The sequence below is a fragment of the Myripristis murdjan genome, chromosome 9 (assembly GCF_902150065.1).
Source record: "Myripristis murdjan chromosome 9, fMyrMur1.1, whole genome shotgun sequence".
Lineage (NCBI taxonomy): Eukaryota > Metazoa > Chordata > Actinopteri > Holocentriformes > Holocentridae > Myripristis > Myripristis murdjan.
The window spans coordinates 2160157-2180979 of NC_043988.1; the positions used below are offsets into that span (position 1 = coordinate 2160157).

The 20823-nt window shown below is 41.3% G+C and overlaps 2 protein-coding genes across 2 annotated transcripts; one reads left to right on the plus strand and one right to left on the minus strand.

Annotated features, from left to right (window-relative positions):
- Nucleotides 1-5993: 5993 nt before the first annotated feature.
- On the plus strand, nucleotides 5994-12324 carry LOC115365899 (uncharacterized). The gene is made up of 3 exons (XM_030061113.1): nucleotides 5994-6264; nucleotides 8653-8794; nucleotides 11800-12324. The coding sequence occupies exons 1-3, from the start codon at nucleotides 5994-5996 to the stop codon at nucleotides 11990-11992; spliced, it is 606 nt and encodes a 201-aa protein (XP_029916973.1). The 3' UTR covers nucleotides 11993-12324.
- Nucleotides 12325-14269: 1945 nt separating this feature from the next.
- rpl35 (ribosomal protein L35) lies at nucleotides 14270-17919 on the minus strand. The gene is made up of 4 exons (XM_030059793.1): nucleotides 17810-17919; nucleotides 17162-17298; nucleotides 15012-15093; nucleotides 14270-14460 (listed from the first exon to the last, which is right to left on the minus strand). Exons 1-4 carry the CDS (start codon nucleotides 17810-17812, stop codon nucleotides 14311-14313), a joined length of 372 nt encoding a protein of 123 aa, XP_029915653.1. The 5' UTR covers nucleotides 17813-17919; the 3' UTR covers nucleotides 14270-14310.
- Nucleotides 17920-20823: the final 2904 nt, after the last annotated feature.

A 20823-nucleotide genomic window follows, 5' to 3' on the forward strand; every position in this document is an offset into this window, starting at 1 on the left:
GAACGTTGTTAGTGTTGGTGGAGTCACCTGAGTCCAGGAGGGGAAGAGATAGGGAAGGATGACAGAACAGTGTCCGTCCTCTTTCAGGTACAGGTGAACTACTGAGTCTGTACCTGAGGAGTTGGTCCTCTCTTGGCTGTTTGGTTTTGCCAGTATATAGGTCTGTGCATTCCTCACTGCACTGGACTGCATACACTGGATTGCTCTTCTTGTGTTTGACTTTATGCAGTCTTTTGGGTGCACCAGTTTCTGTCTTAATGTGTTGCCGGGTTTGAAAAACACCGGGATGCGTTGCTTTTTGAAAATCCTCCTGAGTTTCTCAGATACTTAACATTCCAGATACATATGGGATGACAATGTTGTTGCACATATTCTCCTTTGCTTGATCACCCACACTGTTAGTATTGTTCCTGGGTATCCACAAGCTTTAAGTGCTTCCTTCAGGTATTTGTGCCTCTTTTCTTGGGCCTAGGCACTGGTTGGCACATTATCAGCTTGGTGGTGCTGGTCCTGATATCTCCTAGCTTGTGTTCCAGTGGGTGGTGAGAGTCAGAGAGCAGGTATTGATCTGTATGTGTGGGTTTCCTGTATACTTCAATCTGGAAGCTCCTGTCTTCCTCAGTGTGAACAGAGCAGTCCAAAAGGGTCAAGCTGTCGTCGTTCCTGACAATCTCTCGAACGAGCTTGATGTTACAGTTCACTGAGTTGATGGGTTTTGATTTTAACCCATGTAGTCCAGTAATTTTAGGCCAAAATTGGGGTCAACCTAGGACAAATTGCAAGAGAAGCAAACTCAACTGATTTTGGATCCTCAGTTTGTCCTGAGTGAGGGGAAAAAAAGTCCCAAGAAATCCCATTGGTGGAAAGTTTTGAAAATCACCTATTTATGACCACATATTACCAAAAAACACTTTTTAACACACAGGGGAAAGGGATCAAAATTTTACTTTCAGATATCATTATAAAAATTCACAAGTTGATTACACACACAAAGACAAGAAAAAAAGTCAATTACAAGTTCTTTGAATTCTTCTGTTTACACATGCATATCACACATTATCTGATTTGATATGTGCTAATAAGGAATATAAGGAATAAATGCCAGAAGAGACATTTAAACAGTGAATTAAAAAGTTACTATATATAAAGTAACCTTGAATTAAAAGGTTACTATATAACAGTAAATTAAAAGATACTGACATACTGAGGATACAAAATCAGTTGAGTTTGTTTCTCTTGCAATTTGTCCTAGGTGTTTTCATAAAATGACTGGACTAATGGCTCATCCACATATCTAAACCATCAGCACAGTGGTGTTCCTCTGAAGGAGTTCAGAGTTCAAATAAACTACCTCAAACATGTGGTGTGAACACAGCCTTTGATACACAATAGAAGAAGTTTGGCATGGCGGCCAGAGGAAAGGTTATGTCACCTGAAAGCCCTCTGTGGCTTGTTAAAATATCAACCATTATGCCTGTGTCACCCAAACCATGGCTTGTAACCATAACAATACAGACCTCCCCCTTCCTCACACACACACACACACACACAGACGCACCACACCCCACCCCAACACCAACCACAAACAAACCCAGAGAGTGAGCTCACTGGCCCTTGGCAACAGCCAACAGGCCAGCCAGTATAAAATAATGTTTGGGTGTGGATCCATATTCAGAGAAACATTCAAAATGGGCTGTCAGTCAACTCGGCACTATATAATTCCCCAGGGAGCACTGGCGAGAGCTGTGGATGTCTAATTCAGAGCAGGTAAGAACAGTTGCACGGCTTTATTGTTGTGGAATTGCTGAAGGACAGTGTTATGGATTGTCCCACACACACATGCTTTCTGTTAAAATACCGTTGATAAGCCTACTTATCCAATTCATTCAAACTAAACATCCTAACTGGATCGTTTCCACAGCTGTATGGCTTCTATTTGTGTAAAAAAAAAAATGCCCTTAAGTTAAAATAGGCCTGTAAAAGATGGTTATCCAGATTATTGTCCCCAGTGTAAATAGAATGAGTTTACAATATAACGTATTATCATCTCATTCCAATAACCTCACAGCCTATAAAGTCCTCTAATCAGGACAGTCCTCATCTGCACTCATCCTTTACTCAAAGTCTGAGTCAGTATTACACTGAATAAATGGAAAGTATAACTGTCTTCATAATTGTTTGCTCTTGGCTAATGGGTCTATGTGAAGTGTGGCTTGACCTAATCAGGAGTCCATCTATGGGGTTCTCATTACCACTCTGTGTTTAGAAGCTTGTGATATCAGTTTGGTGTTGTCATATCATGCACAAATCCACAGTATATTGCCTCAGTTACATGGCATTATATGCCCCTCGTCACCTCAGTCAAATTGTTTTCAGCACCCTCAGCATTTTTGTGGTGTGGCACTTAGTCCATTACTTTAGCCACTTAAGCAGCACAGTATATTTATGCAACCATCCACTCCTTAGAGGAGACTTTGGAAAGTAAGGTTTGTGCTGTCTGGAAGATTTGAGTCCCTGCTGCTGCACAATATGATGTGTAGACTCCTCACCAAGCTGCCTATGATCATCTCTCTGCCACATATACACTGTCACGTGAGGTAGGCTGGTCGGACCCAGGCGCAGGAGCAAGCAGGCAAGGAGCGCAAAGGACAACAAAATATTTAATAATATCTAGGGAAACACAGGAAGTACTAGGAACACAGGAATTACATAGAGTACATCACACACAGCAAAGACAATGACCGGACAAGAAACAGAACTGAACACAGGACTTAAACACACAAGAACTAATAAGCTAACAAGACAGGTGAAATCACTGATGGGAAGCGGGCAAAGGAAACACACCAAAGCACACAGGAAAACAGAGAACCGAGAGTCCAAAAGTCCAAAAGTACAAGAAACACAGAACCATGACATACACAAACATTTACTATATATGTTTTTTAGTTTTTAAATGTAAAAAACTCATGTTAGCCATGCAGTCTCTGTTGTCCAGTGCTGATATGATGCAGCATGATTAATTAACTTCTTGAACTCTGATTTGTCCTTAAATTCCCCTTAAGTTGATTCAATGTTTTTTTGTTTTTTTTTTTAAAAAGAAGACATTTTTCCCCTATATTGTATGACAATGTTACATATATATGTATTGTGCATCTGCAAATGCAAAAACAAAGCTACATACCACTGCTTTACAGAGAACATAAAATACTGACATTCAAAATTAATTAATTAATTACAAGATATTTTAAGTTATACAAGTAAGAATATATGGACTGAAATATTCAATGCCAAGATTCCATTGTTTTATGGCTGCAGCATCACATCAAATAGAAAAGATTTATATGTCTGGTGCATCATTTTAGACAGCACATGTTTGGGATCTTTGGAAACCGTGGGATCCTTGCTAGAATTTAAAATAAAGTTTTGTGAGTTTGAACAAATCTCAGCTGCATGACTAACCCCCTGATGGGAGCAGCAGAACTGAAGAGGTTAATACCAAAGATAAAGGTGCTTCAAATAGAGTTTCAAAGGAATATATTTGTGGGAGTATACTAAATGAGCAAAAATCATTTGGTTTTGAGGGCGGAGGTCTGCCAAAACAAATCAACATGACATGCTTGTTACTGTGTTGTACAATTCTCTTGTTTTAAAATGAAGACCTGCTGTCTCCCAGCTGTTGAACTGATTAATCTAGACTGGTTCTCTATGAGAAGACCTTCATCTGAATTGATTCTAACAAGACATTTTGATCAGATTGCACACATGTATGAATGTTTATTTTTTATTATGCATTATGCTGGCAGGGTTCAGTGAGATTTTTAATGTCTCTTGAGGTTTTTCCACCCTGATAAGAAAAAAAATCCAGGGAAAACACACAAAATTGGTGTTTTTTGAGAGTTTTTAGCCTGAAATTTTAAAGGCATTGAATTTCAGCAAAAATATTGACAGCTTTTATCTAAAGATTTTGCCACACAGGCACCTATATCAGCTGAATTATGCACATAAGTGTATTTGTATTGATCAAAAAGCTATGAATTGTGTGTGTGTGTGTGTGTGTGTGTGTGTGTGTGTGTGTGTGTGTGTGTGTGTGTGTGTGTGTGTGTGTGTGTGTGTGTGTGTGTGTGCGTGTGGCATTGCAGACGTCCCCAATAAAAGCTTCCAGTGAACAGCAGGTACCATGCCCTGTGGTTTGACAAGCTCTTCGTTATGTGACGTGTTTTAAGCCTGTTTGTAAGGATTTGTTTTCTACACTGGTGATAAAACTAATGATTCAACACAGATTCTGAAATGGTATTTTATCAGCTTAAAGTATTTCTATCATGCACTTCAGGATTTTAGCTTAAAAAAAAAACTAGAATGATGGAATCAGCTTTTCTAAAAAGTATATAACCACGTTTAAATTATATCCTCAGTCCAAACAAAAAGAAAGCTTAGGTTCTCCTGATCAGAGGGCAACATTGTGACATTTTCGTTTGGTTTTGTTTTGTTTTTTAATCTTCTGGACATCATCCAACCCAAATTTTCATCAGCTGGGGGTAAGTCCACCTCAATGGCAGGAGGCTAACAGCATTTGGAGCATCCAGCTGGTATCCAGCACTCAGTAACTGTGACTACTGTCACAGCTAGGGGGGAAGGAAAATAATAAGTTTAAAAAATGAGTGAATAATCCCTTAATTTTTTTTTTAATTTGTGTCTTGAACTCCATAATAATGCCCTCTCAAAAAAACCCAGGAATGTATCATTTTGGACCCAGCCCTACATAAAGTAATTAAAACGTGTGTGTGTGTGTGTGTGTGTGTGTGTGTGTGTGTGTGTGTGTGTGTGTGTGTGTGTGTGTGTGTGTGTTTGAATACTTTTGTGGACACACAACAGATTTAAGACCCTGTAACTGGGGACAGCTTGTCTAACTAGGGACAAAAGCTGTGTCCCCATTTGGCAAAACTGCTTTTTGGAGTCAGTGGTTAAGGGTAGGATTAGGGTTAAGGTTAGGTTAGGGTTAGACTAAGGCAAGGTTAGGTGTTAGGATTAGGATTATGTATGAAGTGGTTATGGTTGGTGTTAGGGTGAGTCTCCAGGAAATGAAAGAGAGAGAGAGAGCTAAGCAGTGACTATGCACACACTCTCTTTCCAGACAAACACAGTGAATGTGATGAACGTGTGTGGCATCAGACTGACTGTGGTCCAGGCACCAGAGCATGTTTCTCCACAGTGAGCAGAGCAGCGTGCTCTTCCACATGGACAGAGGAGCGCCAGTGTTTCCACACAGGCCGCGCTCCCCCGCTCACAGAGGGCTTTCCTGCACACGCTCAGATGTCCTCGGCCTGCACGGTGACTGTCTCCACACCGCTCTCCTCACACACACACAGCATCCACACCAGCTGAAGCACACTGATTGCCACTGAGACCAGTGAAATGCCCACACTCATAACAAAATCACAACAACAACAACAACAAAACCCATAAAAAAACATTAAAATGCCGCATAATTTCCAAAATAATTTGTAAAAAAAATAAATAAATAAATAAATTACAAATTTCTTGAAAATGACCAATTACTTACAATTCTCAAAAAATTAAGAAAAAAATACAAGCCAATCCAGGATCTTAACAGAAAATGTACATGCTAATTACTAATTATGACAATAATTATTTATATACATTAAATGTTATTATTGTTAATAATGATGATAATGTAAGGGCGAACATATTAATCATTTATGTGTTTCAGTATTGAATTTTGTTGTTATTGTTGAATTTTTAAATGGTACTGCCATTCAAAGTAATAACAGAAAATAAAACATAAATGTATTTCTTTATTTACAAATCATGCTACTATCATTAATGCTGATAATAGTATATGAAATGGTAATAATATTGAAAGTAAATTATTTTTAAATGATTTATTTATTTACATTATTATTTACATTATTCTATATAATAATAACAGGTGCATGGCTCATATAATAATCATAGTAATGATGACAATAATAATAATGTATACTCCTGTCTTAGTGCGAGGGTTCTGCTGCACCCTCCAGCAGAGGCCCAGCAGTGGAGGGGCGACAGCGAGGGTGACACACCAGAGCAGAGGTGGAGGAGGTGGGACACTGAGACAGGTGGGCAGGGCTGGGTGGAGGCTGGAGACCAGGGAGGGACCCGGGTCTAGGACAAGGACCTGGACCAGGAGCAAACCTGGCCCAGCCTGGGACGGAGGAGGGTGGGCAGAGCTCCAGGATCAGAGAGGGGCAGGCAGGGAAACATCAGGTGAGTGAAAGCATGAACACTCACCTGCATGAATTTTTGAGGATGAAATGGTCACTATTTGACTTGTTAATCCTACAGTTTTCCTCAAGATGTTTTATAGTGTTCCTGTGTTGACTGAAGCGTTGAGTGACGATGAAAAACACTGGCAACAGGGCGAAGGAGCCCGCACTGTTGTTTCTATTTTGAACTATTACTCAACATGTCAAATTCTCACTTTGTTAAAGTCCCCATGAAAATGACTTCACATGACTTCTACTTCCTGTAAAACTAAGTCAATAGTGACATCATCCTGCACTTGTGGCTGTAAATTAAAATTTCAGCCAATGAAACCTTCACAAAATCTTTAAACATCGTCTCTCATCCACCTATCCCGCCAAAATAAAACTGTTTCTCTCCCAAACTGAGATCCTGTTGGTTTGCACTGAATGTTCTTCCCTGCACCATGTCCTGCCCAAACATCCTGATTCAACAGGAAATCCATCAAATCAAGAGAGTAAGAGTCCATTTCATGAGGTCTTTTATTTCTCTTTTTTGTGAGGCTTGACACTGTTACTGGTATGGGTGCTGGCTCATTTTTCCTTTCTGATGATAAATAATTGCTGCCCACACAGAGGATAATAGATCCTTTTTCACAGCAGCTGTTTGGACATGAAATAGCAGGGTAAGAACTGGTCTTAGTAATCATCAATGAAGGCTCTTTCAATTCAAATGAAACAGATCCTTAACTGTGGGCCAGGATGAGCAAACCGAGCCTCTGTTAGAGCTAAATGGAACAGAACTTTGCTTAATATGAGTAGTAACACCAGTGTTTACCCTGCTATTCATGTCAGAATGGCTACTTTGAAAAGGTCTATTTTACATGCCTGTTCAGCAGAAAAAAACAAAACGAACTTTTTTAAGCAGTTTCTAAATCATGCCAACTTAAATCAAAGCTTCATTATCACTGCCTAGATAGATCAACAGCTTTTGAAGCCCATAATCGGTATTTTTGGCTATTGTCATGCCAAAAATTGCAAAAAAAAATAGCAACTATTCAGTGTTTGTCCCTTAATCCTTTTGGACAAAACAGCAGCACAACTCATCACTGAAACTCAACACTGAGGATGACAATAACAGTAAAATATATCCATACATACATATAGTATGTGGGATCAGATCAAAATGTCTAAAAGAATCTATTCAGGTTAAGGTCTTCTCATAGAATGGGAATGTCCGGGGGTCCTTCTGGGGCTTCAAGGGAGTCCTCAGCAACATGAGGACATTTAATTTCACTGCAATTTCATTCACTAGAAATTGTTTCCCCTTTTTGATTTAACCTCACCTTGATTTGTCGGTGCCCAAGTGTGACATTGAAACAACTGAACTGAAGTTTAAGTGCTTGTGAAAGGTGAGCATTTAATACTGACCACAAATCAAAACACCTCTTGATGTACTGTCAGGGTCCTTGTAGGGCAAACTCACTTCAAATTGGGGTTCCATGGCATACAGAGGGGTTCAGACCATGAAAAAGTGTAAACCCCTGCCATAGGTAACCAGTGTAATACTCATTTCTATGAGCAATTGATTTTATTTTTATTTTCATTTTCATATAAGACAAAACAACAGCACTAGTACATATGAGTGTTGGAAACTTATCTCCACAGCAGACCATGGACAGGACACTGGATAACAGACGATACGATATGATATGATACGATACGATACGATACATATGTAATCAATCCAGCTGCATAATATCCTTTATATCATTATATAAACACTTAAAAAAGATCAAAATCAGCCCTTGATATCAGTCTAACCCTAACTGGTGCTAATGTGCACTCACAGTTGTTATAATGGGGACCAAAGCTGATGTTTACCCACATTGGTAACCACTTAAAAGGCCTGTTTGATCAGCACTTCTTCCAAGGGAGAATAATGAAGCTACACACACACACACACACACACACACACACACAAACAAACAGTTTCCATCTGCTTGCAAATCCCATAACCATATCCAAACAATACGCATGGAGTTTCTCCTCTGGCTTAAGGCACAAACAGCTGTGGCTATTTGTGGTGACTCAGACAAATAATCCAATTTCATTGCCAATTTACATGAAAGTTACTCACGCTCCCATTCTCTATGTATCATTTGGTTTGAGGGCAGTGTATGTTTCTGCTGCAGTTTGGGTAATTGCCTTCTGGATCTCCTCTAGTGATAACAGACACAGTTATTCAGATGCAGTCATGCTCGATCAATCACACTGACCATGCTAATTTCAAGATGTTGTATTTGGGGATATTGGCAAGCGCTGAATGACATCTGTAAGCGGTGGTTTCAACAGAATTCAAAGCTGTTTTCCCCCACTATGACCAACTTTTTGAAACACGTGGTTCTCCCAGAAACACCCAGAACCCCCTGCAATGACATGAGGCAGGCTGATGACGGACGGCAGGCTGCTGGAAAGGTCTCAAAGCTGCATCTTTATCTGCCTTCCTTGCCCCATGAGGAAGAGGAGCAGGAAGCTGAAACAGAGGGGACGAGGTATGATTTCATCTGTTGGTGTTAGGGGCGTCAGTTATAGGAGCCATCTGCATTACTTCCATAGAGTTGTTCCTCAGATAATATCTTTTCACATCACATCTGTGCTTTGCCGCCTCCCTCCAGAAATCCTAACAGAACTCTGAAAACAGGTCTCCTAAGTGAAGTCAAATGGAGGGTGGGGAGACACAAAAGCATTTTTCCCAGGCATGTAGAAAGCCAGCAGCACATGTAAAGGCATGCCCGCTGGGTCTAAGTAGGATCTGTTATATCCCAAGAATAATTGTGTGCAACCAAACAGCCAGTGGGGGATTAAGTTTCCAGGATGTTCTGTAAGGGGGGGGATTGTGAAACGTCAAAGTGTTTACAGTGCATTGAAGTCCAGTCCCACTGCTGTCATGCGCTCATGCAGGGATGCAGTGAAGGGGAAACCTAACTAAACTCCCCACTGAAACGTGTGAAACAGAGTTGAACATTTTTTTAGACATCAACACTGGACACAAATTCATAGGATACATCATAACATTTTGAGCAGTATCAAACTAAGTCAAAGGGATAGTTCACCCATTTTGAAAAATTCAATACAATTTCACTCCCACCCCCAGCTGTTCTGTAGGACAGTAGTGGTGCTCTCTTCCTCTCATTGTTACTGAGTGCTGGATACTGGCTGGATGCTCCAAATGCTAACTGTTAGCCTCCTGCCATTGAGGTGAACGTCCCCCCAGCTAACATTCTTAATATTCTTAAAAATAAGCCCCTTGCCTCCACGTTTGTTTAGAATTTGTGGTGTTATTTACTGAGCACTTCCTACTCTATTTCATGTTCCTAGCATGCAGGTTTGTGTGTATGTGCATCAGCAGGAAATTCCATGAGATGGAGCTTGGGGCAAAGGCCATATGGCCTATCATTCGTTGGTCTGATCATTTAACCCACGAAACAGCATTTCTGTAGTTTGGTCTGCAGTTTGGACTGTGCAATGCTCTGATGGCCCATTAGCCTACTCCGAAACCCCAATATTCCGAAAAATGTCCTATTGGACTGAAAGCCTATTAGTCCGAAAGCCTGTTATCTGAAAACAAACAACTATTATTCTCAAACCCCTTTAGTTTGAAAAATGTCCCATTGGACTGAAAGCTCATTAGTCCAACAGACCATTAACCTGAACACAAACACTCATAATTCTGAAACCCCAATAGTCCCAAAAATGTCCACTCTGGAAATGTGGTTACTCCAGATCATGTATTTTTGTAGCAAAGGGTCTTCAGAGCAACAGGTATTTGTTTTTGGGAAAAAGGGCATTGGGACTTTTGGACTGTTGGTCCAACAGGACATGTTTCAGACTACTGGGGTTTCAGAGTAATCAGCTGTCAGACCAATGGCACAACAGCCATCTCTCTGCACTAAAGCAGAGCCCAGCAGCAGTTGTTGCTGAGGTCCGGTCTGGTCCAGAGAGGTTGGATGTATGCAGCCCTTCTGTCTCCTCTCGGCTCCCAGGACCTGAGTTTTAGAGAAGGTTTTTGATTTGACCTGTAGTAATGCTTTTTTTAAGTGTGTGTGTTCAGCTTGGGTTTGACTTCAGTACACTAGCTTAAGACTGTAAACCATAATATGCTGGCAGTAAGCACTGCCACTGTTGAAGCTTTAAATTCGATCATCTATAACTGAATACGTCCCTGCACATCTGTACATACAAGCAAACATGCACATTAAATGATGAACTAGATTAAATTATAACTTTTCTCTTGTGTGTCAGCAACCATATATGGAGTCCTAACCTGACCCTATTCCCAGGGTCCTATGTTCCCAGGGTCCTTTGTTTCCAAGATTTATATGGCACATAATGGGAACATGACAAAGGGCCCAACGTTCCCTAGCTCTCTCTTAGAGTCCTATGCTCTCATATGCCCCTTTTCCACCAAAAAGAACCTGGTGCTAGTTCGGAGCTGGTGCTAGAGCCAGTGCTTAACTGGTTCCAACAAAGAACCGGTTTGCTTTTCCATCGGCCAAAAGCCAAATGGAGCCAAGTCAGACCCACGTCATTACGTCAGCGGAAAACGTGATCACGTGGGTGTGGGTGTGCGAGACGCTCGCTTGGAATCACAATAACCAACATGGACGACAAATGGACTACCCATTGTAGCATTGCAACTGCTACTCGTGTCTTTACAAGCCTACATTGCAATCCAGAGATGAAAAACGCAATTATTGCTGGCTACCCGTCGTATTCGTGGTCGTCTACGTTTAGCTTTACGTTTATAGCGTTCACGGTTCCTGTTTGGGTCTGTAACCCCGCCCACCAATGACGTGGTGGGTCGCGTCATCGGTTCTTTCTCTGGCCCCTGTTTAGCCCCTGTTCGAAGTTGGTGCTTGCCTGGAACCGATTTGGAACCAGTTTGGCCGCTGCTTGGGCGGTGGAAAAACAAAGAACCGGTGCTAAGTCAGGCACTGGCTCCGAACCAGCCCTGGAACCTCCTTGGTGGAAAAGGGGTAAAAGACCTATGTTCCCAAGGTCCTAGGCTCCCAGGGTCCTATGTTCCCCAGCTCTATATAGCATATCTTGATTCAACTTGAAAAAGATGATCCCTAGCTCTGCATTTGGGGTTTAGGGTTACTTTGTGTTAACAGAATATTGAACTAGGGAACATAGGACCCTGGGAACATGGGTATGCTCCTGCCAAATACAGGTGCCTCAAGTGCTGCTTAGATTTTTGCACATGTACATTTCAACCACGGGGTATCACCATAGGAACTGAATGAAGTAGAACGGACATTGCTCTGTTTGCTGTGGTCATTTGGCAAGTACAGAATAAAACTGTGATTATTGTTTGCTATGGTAACAAATCAGTAGGGCCATAAAGTATGTCACACTTGTTTGAGAGCTGTGCAGATGTGTTTTACTGTGGCTGTGGCCTGCCAGCAGAAATGACTAAAAGAATGGTGAACATTTAAATGTGTTTCATGCTATGTTACAAGTTGTATTGCATGTTATGTTAATGTCTTTCATGCAGACCTTCAGCAGAAGAGACTAGTATTCAAGAGCCGACCAAGCTAAGCTCAAAACCAAGAATCTCAGTCACCCCTGCTTCAAACCACACAGGAGCACAGGATCCAGCTGAAACCCACCACATACAGGACGCTTCACTCTACTGCAGGCCCGAGTCACCTTCTGATGATGTCACACAAAGGGACCCTGAGGACTAAGGACATGTGAACCATAGTGCAACACAGAGTTCAGAGCAGAATCTAAATAGCAGTCCCAGCCCATTGGCCCTTGAACAGCCTCTGCATGCTCTGAATAAAGAAATGCGAAAGGACGACAAGTCCTCTCCTGACAGGGTCTGCAGCTGTCTGGAGATGGAGGGCCCCACATCTGTTAAGAAACATGGATCCCATAAGGAGGACCTCCCCAAAACCAAAACCACAAAGACTGGTGTGGGGACCCTACAGACCACAGCAGGTTAAGACTGTGGACACACTGCAGGGCCACTCGAGAGCACTGATGAGTGATAAGAAGTGCATGGAGGAGTGACATGAAGTGCAACAAAGGCATCTGATATAAAGGTGTTAAAAGGGTTGCATTTGGCATCATGAAACAACTCTTGAATGAATAGCAAATCCAGGCCTTATATTGGGATTATATTGATTTTGTGATAACTGTAGATAAGGGAATTTGGGAATTTGGATATGCTAATGTTGTGATATAGTGCAAGTGCTGTCTTTTCCTAGTTTTAAATGCTGCATTATAGCTAAAGGATTCAATTGTCTGAACCAATTAGACTGTCTCTTCTAGCTGTTTTATTATTTGCCTCTGTCTGCTTGGTCAACATATCCATATTCTAAACTGAAATTGTTTATATATAATTATCTAATGACTGCACCAATTGTCATCCCTACAATGTTGATTATTAAAATATTTGGTCAAAGATATCCTTATATTTGACTTTGTCCTGAAGCTTATCATGAATGAGTGATGCTCACTTTATGAATGGCATTTAGCAAGGCCTATGACATTTGAGTATTGTAACTGTCAGGTCTTTGCTGTATCCTGTTACCATCTGCTGCTGCTGCAATTCAGTTTCCCCACTGGGAATTATTCAAAAGTGACTCTCATCAACAGCTGCTGAACCTCTGCCTGCTCACTCATTGTGTGTTATAATAAAGCAGTGTGGGCCACAACATAAAAGCTTGGAGCTTCCAGTCTGACGAACCTAGATACAAGCAGGACATGGTGAACTGGTTTCCAGTTCAGCGAGGCCAAATATTTTCACTGGTGTTTTTCAGTGGAACAGGATGTTGGTACATGATGATAAAACATGGCAACACAGCTCAGCATATCACAGGCTCAGTGCTGAGCGAACCAATAGGATTTTTTTTTTTTTACATAAATAAACACAGCCTGACCAGAGGGCCATTGTGTTCACCACATCTCTAATTATCTACGTACATCCCTCCAAGCAAGAGAAATAACGCTGGTGATGATGCTGATACGGTAGACTTAAAAAAATATTACTGTGTGCCATAGAAAACAAAACATGAACTATGTAGAGAAACATAAATCTTTCTTTGTTATATAATGTCTCTTTCTGTCTGCAGGCGGTGAGTGCCCTCTTCTTAATAAATTTGTTAAGAATGCATTAGGTGATGTGAGTGTGGACTGACTAGTGTGGATGTATGCTGCCCTCCTATGGTAGTCTCAATCATATTTTTATTTATTTATTTATGTATTTTTACACATCAAGGTTGTCTGATATAAAAGGGGGGAGGGGGGGTTGGTAATTTTGTTAGGGGTAATTTATGGTAAATTTTATGGCAAATTTTCTTTTAATATAATTTCAAATACATAGTGATAGTTTTATAATTTTCCTTTATTAGATGTTTTCCTGACTTTTTTTTTATTATTATTTCTCAGTAACTTCCTCATTGCAAATTATCACTGCAGAATTTTTTGTTCCTAAATTTGCTTTTTCTCCCATGTTATTGAAGAAATCTGGTGAATTTGCTCAAGTTTCAAATGGTAGAGCTTCATGTATGTATATATACAGAGAGAGAGAGAAAGGTGGGGGTGGGGTAATATACTGACCATCTTGAGGAAGGCAAGGCCCTAGTTGCTGTGCCTGATCTTAATTATGTTAGTGGGACTGACTTCCACACATCAGTTTCTCCTCTGTGGCTGAAGGTGTGCTGCTCAGTGACATGACCTGCTGCTCATCTGGAGTCAACCCCTGCAGTCTGCTCGTCACATCTACCCTTACCTATGTTAGGCCAGTCTGCCATGCATCAAGATCCTTTCAATTCAGCATATTAAGATATTTTAAGTCACCTATCCTGAACCAATACTGTGCTCAATTACAAATCCATGTTTAACACTAGACACACTGCTTTCAAAATGTAACCTACAGCATGGATTTGTTATCATGTAGATGATGTGTAAAAACTCTGGTGAGAAGAAAAAAAAAAAAAAAAACACAAAACAATTCCAGGCTTTTACTGGGGTTTTATTTTGTCATTAGAAAAGCATTTTAAGCCTTGACTGCAAATTTGCGGATGGAGTAGAGGAGGTCTTTCCTCTGCTGTTTCTTGGTGCGGAGACTCTCTTCATGCTTGTTCAGCCGGCGGCGGAGAGCTCTGGTCTTCTTGGGTCTCAGATCCAGGGGCTTGTACTTCTTACCCTGAAAGCAATGAAATTAATAGTCAATACACAGTAAATCAATGGCATTTTTCTCTATAGGAAAACTAACTAGAGGGTAGGAAAATTTAGGGACTTTTGACATTTGTCTGACACTGCAGTACTTAACTATGTTATAACAGTTAGTTTTTCCCGGCACCAAACACCATGCGAGGCTTTCCATGTCATGCACATCAAAGCTAACCTTGATGTCCATGACATCAAGGTTAGCTTTCAAGGCTGAAAAGAAAAACTAGGTAATATTGGATATTTCAGTTTTAACAGTGCCAAGCCCCTAACACTATGGAATGATGTGTAAAGCATCATTCAGGGAGGGAACGTTAAAATGACAGGACATTAGGAACATTCAGGCCATCTCGAGTCTCAGTCTTTTGGTAAGCAGTTGTGAATGCATCAGCAAAAACATCAGCTCAGTGAAAATCATCTCGGACCACGGATGCCATGCAGAGAAAGTTCCAGTGCTCAACAGACAGTGGAACAGACTGTTCTAAGAAGGGAAACTGCAGAGGACTCCAGAGTCACCGTGGCTCTCACCTTGTAGAACTTCCTCAGGTTCTCTTTCTGTGTCTGGTTGATGACAGTCAGCACTCGGGCGATGGACTTGCGAACAACACAGCTGGAAAAGACAGATGGCAATCCAAGTCAGACTCAGAAACAGACCCAGGTCTTATTTATTAACTGATTAGACTGCAGACTGCTGGAACTTAAACAATATCCCCATTTTATTACAGAAAAATACAAATGATCTGCTGGTTTACCCTCATCTGTTTGTCTTCTCAGTTTGAGGCTGTTTGATGGGCTATGATATTTTATATATTACATTTTCATTGATATTTTATTTGCCAATTAAATGCCAGAACTTTTCCATATTAAAACCACACCACACTTTTTTTTTTTTTTTTTGCTGTTTTTAGACTAAGGAATTTGAAGACACTGTTTTGGGTGTCTGGCCAACAAGTGTCTCAGTGCCTGTAGTTAGTTTGTATATTTGCACTTCAAACAGATTCGCCAACTTTACTGTTATTTTGAGTTTCCACCCCAATTCTGCAGCTCTGATTAACTTCCATTATAATCCCATCCTACTGGGCATGAGCATGATGATGCACTACATACTAATTCAAAGGCAATCCCTCAACCAGTCACAACTGAGCCCTTCACTCTGTCAAGAGTCAATCAACTACTGAGCCCTGTCACGAGCCAAAACTGCTCACTTCACACCAACATGAACCACGGCATTAACCCAGCTTCCAGTACATGAGTATCAGGTGAACACATGGTGCTGCCTCTAGACCAGGGGTGTCAAACTGGTGCCATGGAGGGCCAAGAGGCTGCAGGTTTTCATTCCAACCAAAAACTCCACCAGGTGATTTCACTGATCACCCTACCTCCAAACAGAGAGGCGGGACTAATCAGTGAAATCACCTGGTGGAGTTGTTGGTTGGAATGAAAACCTGCAGCCTCTTGGCCCTCCATGGCACCAGTTTGACACCTGTGCTCTAGACCATAAGGACAGCAGTAACGTCAACAAAACAACAAATCTGTTTGATCCCATGTTGCATCCATATCATTAAAAACATCTTTGCAGGGTGTCAGCAAGACAATCTGAATACGAATTCCACTGTAGCTGTGATGTAGAATTCCTTTCCACGTGACATGCTTTGATATTGAATAAACAGAACAGACACCTGCATTTCAATGTGTATAATCCTGACTCCTTGTAGATTCAAAAATTCAAGACAAAACTCTCAGGGTCTGCTTTGTGGAGTAGATGCTGACAGTTTGCACTGACGGGACCCTGATGTAAAGCAGCATCTTGCCATCTATCATCCTGTTCAACTGATCATGTTCACACAGCGTGGCCTTACGACTGCACTAGAGGTGGGTGGCGAGTGGGGATCGATTTACTTAAAAAAAAAAAAAAAAAAAAAAACACATTTCTTAAAGTTGCTCCATTTTTTAAAATTGCCGAATCAATTCAAGGTAAAGATTCTGCTATCATAAGAAAATAGACAACCCAAGGAATCCACTGATACCAAGGATGCCATGCTACGTAATGGGGCTAAATATCACTCCAAAGTTTGGCTCACTTTTAGAGGGGGAAAAATGGAATTACAATTTTCAGCAGGGTCCCTTGACCTCTGACCTCCAGCTGTCTGAATGAAAATGGGTTCTCTGGGCAGCCATGGCTCTCCCCTTTGCAGACATGGCCACCTTCTGCTAATCCCATGCAGTTTGGGCCACAAACCATGCAGTCCAAATGTGTTTTGTGGCCTGTTGTAGAATGGTGTGTGTGTGCAGACTGGGGCCTAAACAGTCTTGGAGCTGCATCAGTTGGCTTTAACTGGAAAGCTGAGACTCTTGTGGATTCAATGAGCCACATTTGATTCATGTGTGATGATGTTGGCCCCCATAGCAGCCACTTCACTGCAGGCAGAGACTTTTTTTAAAAACTTATCACCATATTAAATGACATTGTGACCTTTAGGATCATCACAGCCTCATGAAAATTTACAACTATATATTAAAGGATGACTCAAAAAAAACAAAATCACAATAAATCGTAATATTGAATCATAATACATATCGAGGTGGCACCCAAATATCAAAATAATATTGAATTGGGAGATAATCCCAACATCCCAGCCACAGGATACACTGTGGGTTCCCATACTAATGATACTCACATTTTGGAGAGCTTGGAGGCAGCTCCGCCGGTGACTTTGGCCACACGCAGCTGGGACAGCTCGTTCTTCAAGTCGTCCAGCTGCTTGAGCAGCTCCTCTTTCTTCTTGCCCCGGAGATCTCTTGCCTTGATCTTGGCCTGAACCAGCACAAATGGACGAAGACATTTTAATGGCTGCTCTCCATCTCAACTGATACAGACAGAAACACCAAGTCGGCCCCATGTCTCCCGACACAGCTAGCTGACATCACACGGCGATTAGCACTGCATGTTAGAGATGAACACGACTAAAGCGAGCCGGTTGTCTGAGTTCTAGCATAGAAACGAAATACGTTATATCGGCCAACACATCAAACATCAACTTTAACTTATTCTGTCCACCATGTTGGCGAGCTCTCGCCAGCGACAGACGCCGCTTCGCCATACTGAAATATGCTAGCTAGTTAGCAATGTAAGCTACCGTAGCTATAACGTCGGGACCCGGGCACAATTTCGTATTTTCATCATTAACAACGACTTGCTAATCGTCGATACATATATACATAGTCACGTAAGAAGCTTATGTACACTTATATAACACTAGTTCGAAATTTGGAGGTGACGGTGAAGGATATTTAAAGCATTTTTGAAGGAGCATCGGTGCTCTCACCATGTTTCCTCTCGCTGCCCAGTTGGAAAGGCCGGACGTACCGCGTGCTCACAAAAAAGTAGCTTCCGGAGAATTTCTTCTTCTATTGTTTCAAAGCCCTTCGTAATAAATACAAACAGCACCACCAACAGGAGGACAGTCGCAATAGCAACAGACGGAAAATAGGAGAAAATGACCTCGGAGCACTAATAAAACGTTGGTTATGAGTTAACTTTGTGAGAGTGTGCCCAGTGTGTGTGCGCTCAATATTCTCCCGAGACCCAGCCAATGCATTGTGTCCTCTGCAGTGGACATTACACATTTGGAGCTGTATCTTTCAGACTGCATGCCATCTGCTGTTATGAAAATTCCGGGTGTTCCTTTGAACACCGTAAACTTTGCAAAGATGACATATTAAGGCGTGAACCTTCTGAACTTCAAACAGATGATACAAAAGATGCCTGACGATTACATTTTTACATCTTTTTTTTTTTTTTTTTTTTTTTCAGTAAAACCCCTTTATTTTTCTTGTGTGTGAGAACCTGATGAATGCTCTAATTGAGATTTGATTTGATTTGAACTTTTTTGAAGCATGAAATATGAGCCCACTGTATGTCTACTGTAGTGGACGCTGGATCAAAAATGTATGTTTTTCAGCATTTTCACATGGAGCTCAGCTCATCCACAGTTTTAATAATGGTGAACTTGAAGGAGGAAAGTTAGCGATCGCGCTGCACGTGTACACACACACACACACACACACACACACACACACACACACACACACACGGCTCTGCGATAGAAACGTGTGTAAGCATCAGGAAGGCTCCAGGCTGGGTCGCTGCAGCAGGAGGTCGGGGAGCGCAGCCAGAAATGCCCCTCGATGTGCGGCTACAGGCGGAGCTCGAGCAGCTTAGACTCTCCGGAGCCTCGGAGCGGACGTTCAGTGGCGCGACGCCGGCTTGTAGTGCATGTGTCTCCGCCAGCAGCTGCAGTGTGCCCCGGAGATGGAGGTGCAAAAACAGCCGAGATCATCCCGAGGCCCATTACAGTGGACATCCTGGAACAAATATATTTATCATGCGATCTGTAGTTCTTCTTTTGGAACTTTTGGAACGTTTTTAGGCCTAAAACCCTAAAAAGTAGTAATGAAAAAATAACACTCAGACACTTCCTCCACCCCCGGGTCTCAGGAGGATATATACTTAATATGTAGGGGAGCAAGGGGTACAACCTATCGTTTCAGGCCAAAGGCAAAAAAAATGTAGGATATGTAGGAGTTAGAGAACTCATTTTTTTTAATACAAGCAACATACACATCTCTGCTACAAATGAACACTTTAACTTTGTTTCTAGAACCTACCATTTCTGTGGAATTTCACCCTAAGTGGAAGAAGAGAAATGTTACAATTTACCCCACAGGTGGGATTAATTGTAACGAAGCGAGTCTTAGTTGTAACACTTATAGAAAGGTTTGGTTTAACACAGTTTAATACAATTTCATCTACATTCTACTGGGGGATACTGATTGTGCAGGCCATCAGTGGTGTAGCGCGCGCACACACACACAGCTGCACTACGTAGCTCTCTTGTTAGTGACAAATATGCAGTTGATTTTTATTGCGGCTTAGTTGTAACACTGCGTTACAACCAACCCCACTGTGTAGTCACTGGCCTCAAACCTGACTAGCACTCACTATGAGTTAGCTAAATGTTTTGAATCAGTGCTATGTTTTAGACAACATGATGCTTAATACGTTGATGTAAGATTGGATTCGGTAACGCACGCACACAGTTCAGTAGTCAAAAAATTAGAAAGGTAAAGAAATTCACTTACTTGGTGGTAAAACACACTTTTACTTGTATCTCCTCAAAAATGCAGCCAATTCCCCCCAAAATTCGTGCTGGGCTCTCTTGCGATCATGTAACGAACTAACCAGAAGCACTTGCCGGCTGACCTTGTGCAACTACCTAAAAAGTCTGTGTTATAACTGACCCCGCGCTCCCCAATGTAAATGTGTGAAATAGGAGAAATAATAAAATTGATATATGCAATATACAGATGACAATATATGAAAATATTTAGAAACAAAACTGATTGTACAGCCTATATGCATGATGTGCAGCCAAGACATGATTTTTAAAATAATTCTCAATTTATTATCAATAAATGGGGAAAAAGAAACCATTTGTAGTGGCAACCTCAGTTAAATCATAGAATGCAGAAGACAGAAAATCTGTAGTGATTGGACAGTATTGTTGCAGAGTTTATCACACAGCAGAATCATCTGGGTCTAAAAAGTGCATTGCTTCTTTGATTCTCATTGAGAGCACATTAACCAGTGGAGTCCAGGTGGCTTGCAGCAGTGTGTCAGCTGTCATTAATAACACTAAGTTATAGTGTTGTGTAAATCAGGTGCTTCATCCTCCAAATACAGGGGCGTCCCTTCAAAAGACAGAGCTTCAAATGTCTTAAAACAACTATTAAGCCTCAATCACATCTTTCTGTGTGACTGGCCAATGGTAATCCAGAGAGTAGACTGATCTGTTGCAGTGTCACATTTTACACATACTATTGGAATGAATAAAATCTTGAATATGCTAAGGCTTTAAAAACCAAGGGGAATCTTTAATAACTGATGTGGAGACATGGATTGGCTGCTTTAGGGATCGGATGATCTGACACAACAGCAGACATGCTGATTCCCTGGGCTTCCCACTGATGGAGAACTAACTGTAACGTTGTGACAGAGGTTACAGAGGGTTCAGGTCCATGGTGATAAATACTGCAACCGGTCACGTCAAACCATTTACATCCACTGATTTATAAAGTTCTCAATGCATATATACAGTTTTCATATATAAATAGACATATGGAATGTACTCATTTACATCAACACAAGGCAGGTAAAGGTAGAGCATGTCTTTCACTCATCTTGTCTTACTTTCTAATGTCACATTGAAGTGATTATCCAACTGGTCAACTGTAGTCCAGGCCAATTTTTCGAATGTGTCATAGGAGTCAAATTGATATA

Coding starts and splice junctions, on each gene's coding strand:
- rpl35 (XM_030059793.1), bottom strand. Junction 15,094..17,161: donor GCCTCCAAGCTCTCCAAAAT/GTGAGTATCATT, acceptor TGTCTTTTCCAG/CTGTGTTGTTCGCAAGTCCA. Junction 14,461..15,011: donor ACCTGAGGAAGTTCTACAAG/GTGAGAGCCACG, acceptor CATTGCTTTCAG/GGTAAGAAGTACAAGCCCCT.
- LOC115365899 (XM_030061113.1), top strand. CDS start 5,994: ATGTATACTCCTGTCTTAGTGCGAGGGTTCTGCTGCACCCTCCAGCAG. Junction 6,265..8,652: donor GGCAGGCAGGGAAACATCAG/GTGAGTGAAAGC, acceptor TGGTTCTCCCAG/AAACACCCAGAACCCCCTGC. Junction 8,795..11,799: donor GCTGAAACAGAGGGGACGAG/GTATGATTTCAT, acceptor TCTTTCATGCAG/ACCTTCAGCAGAAGAGACTA.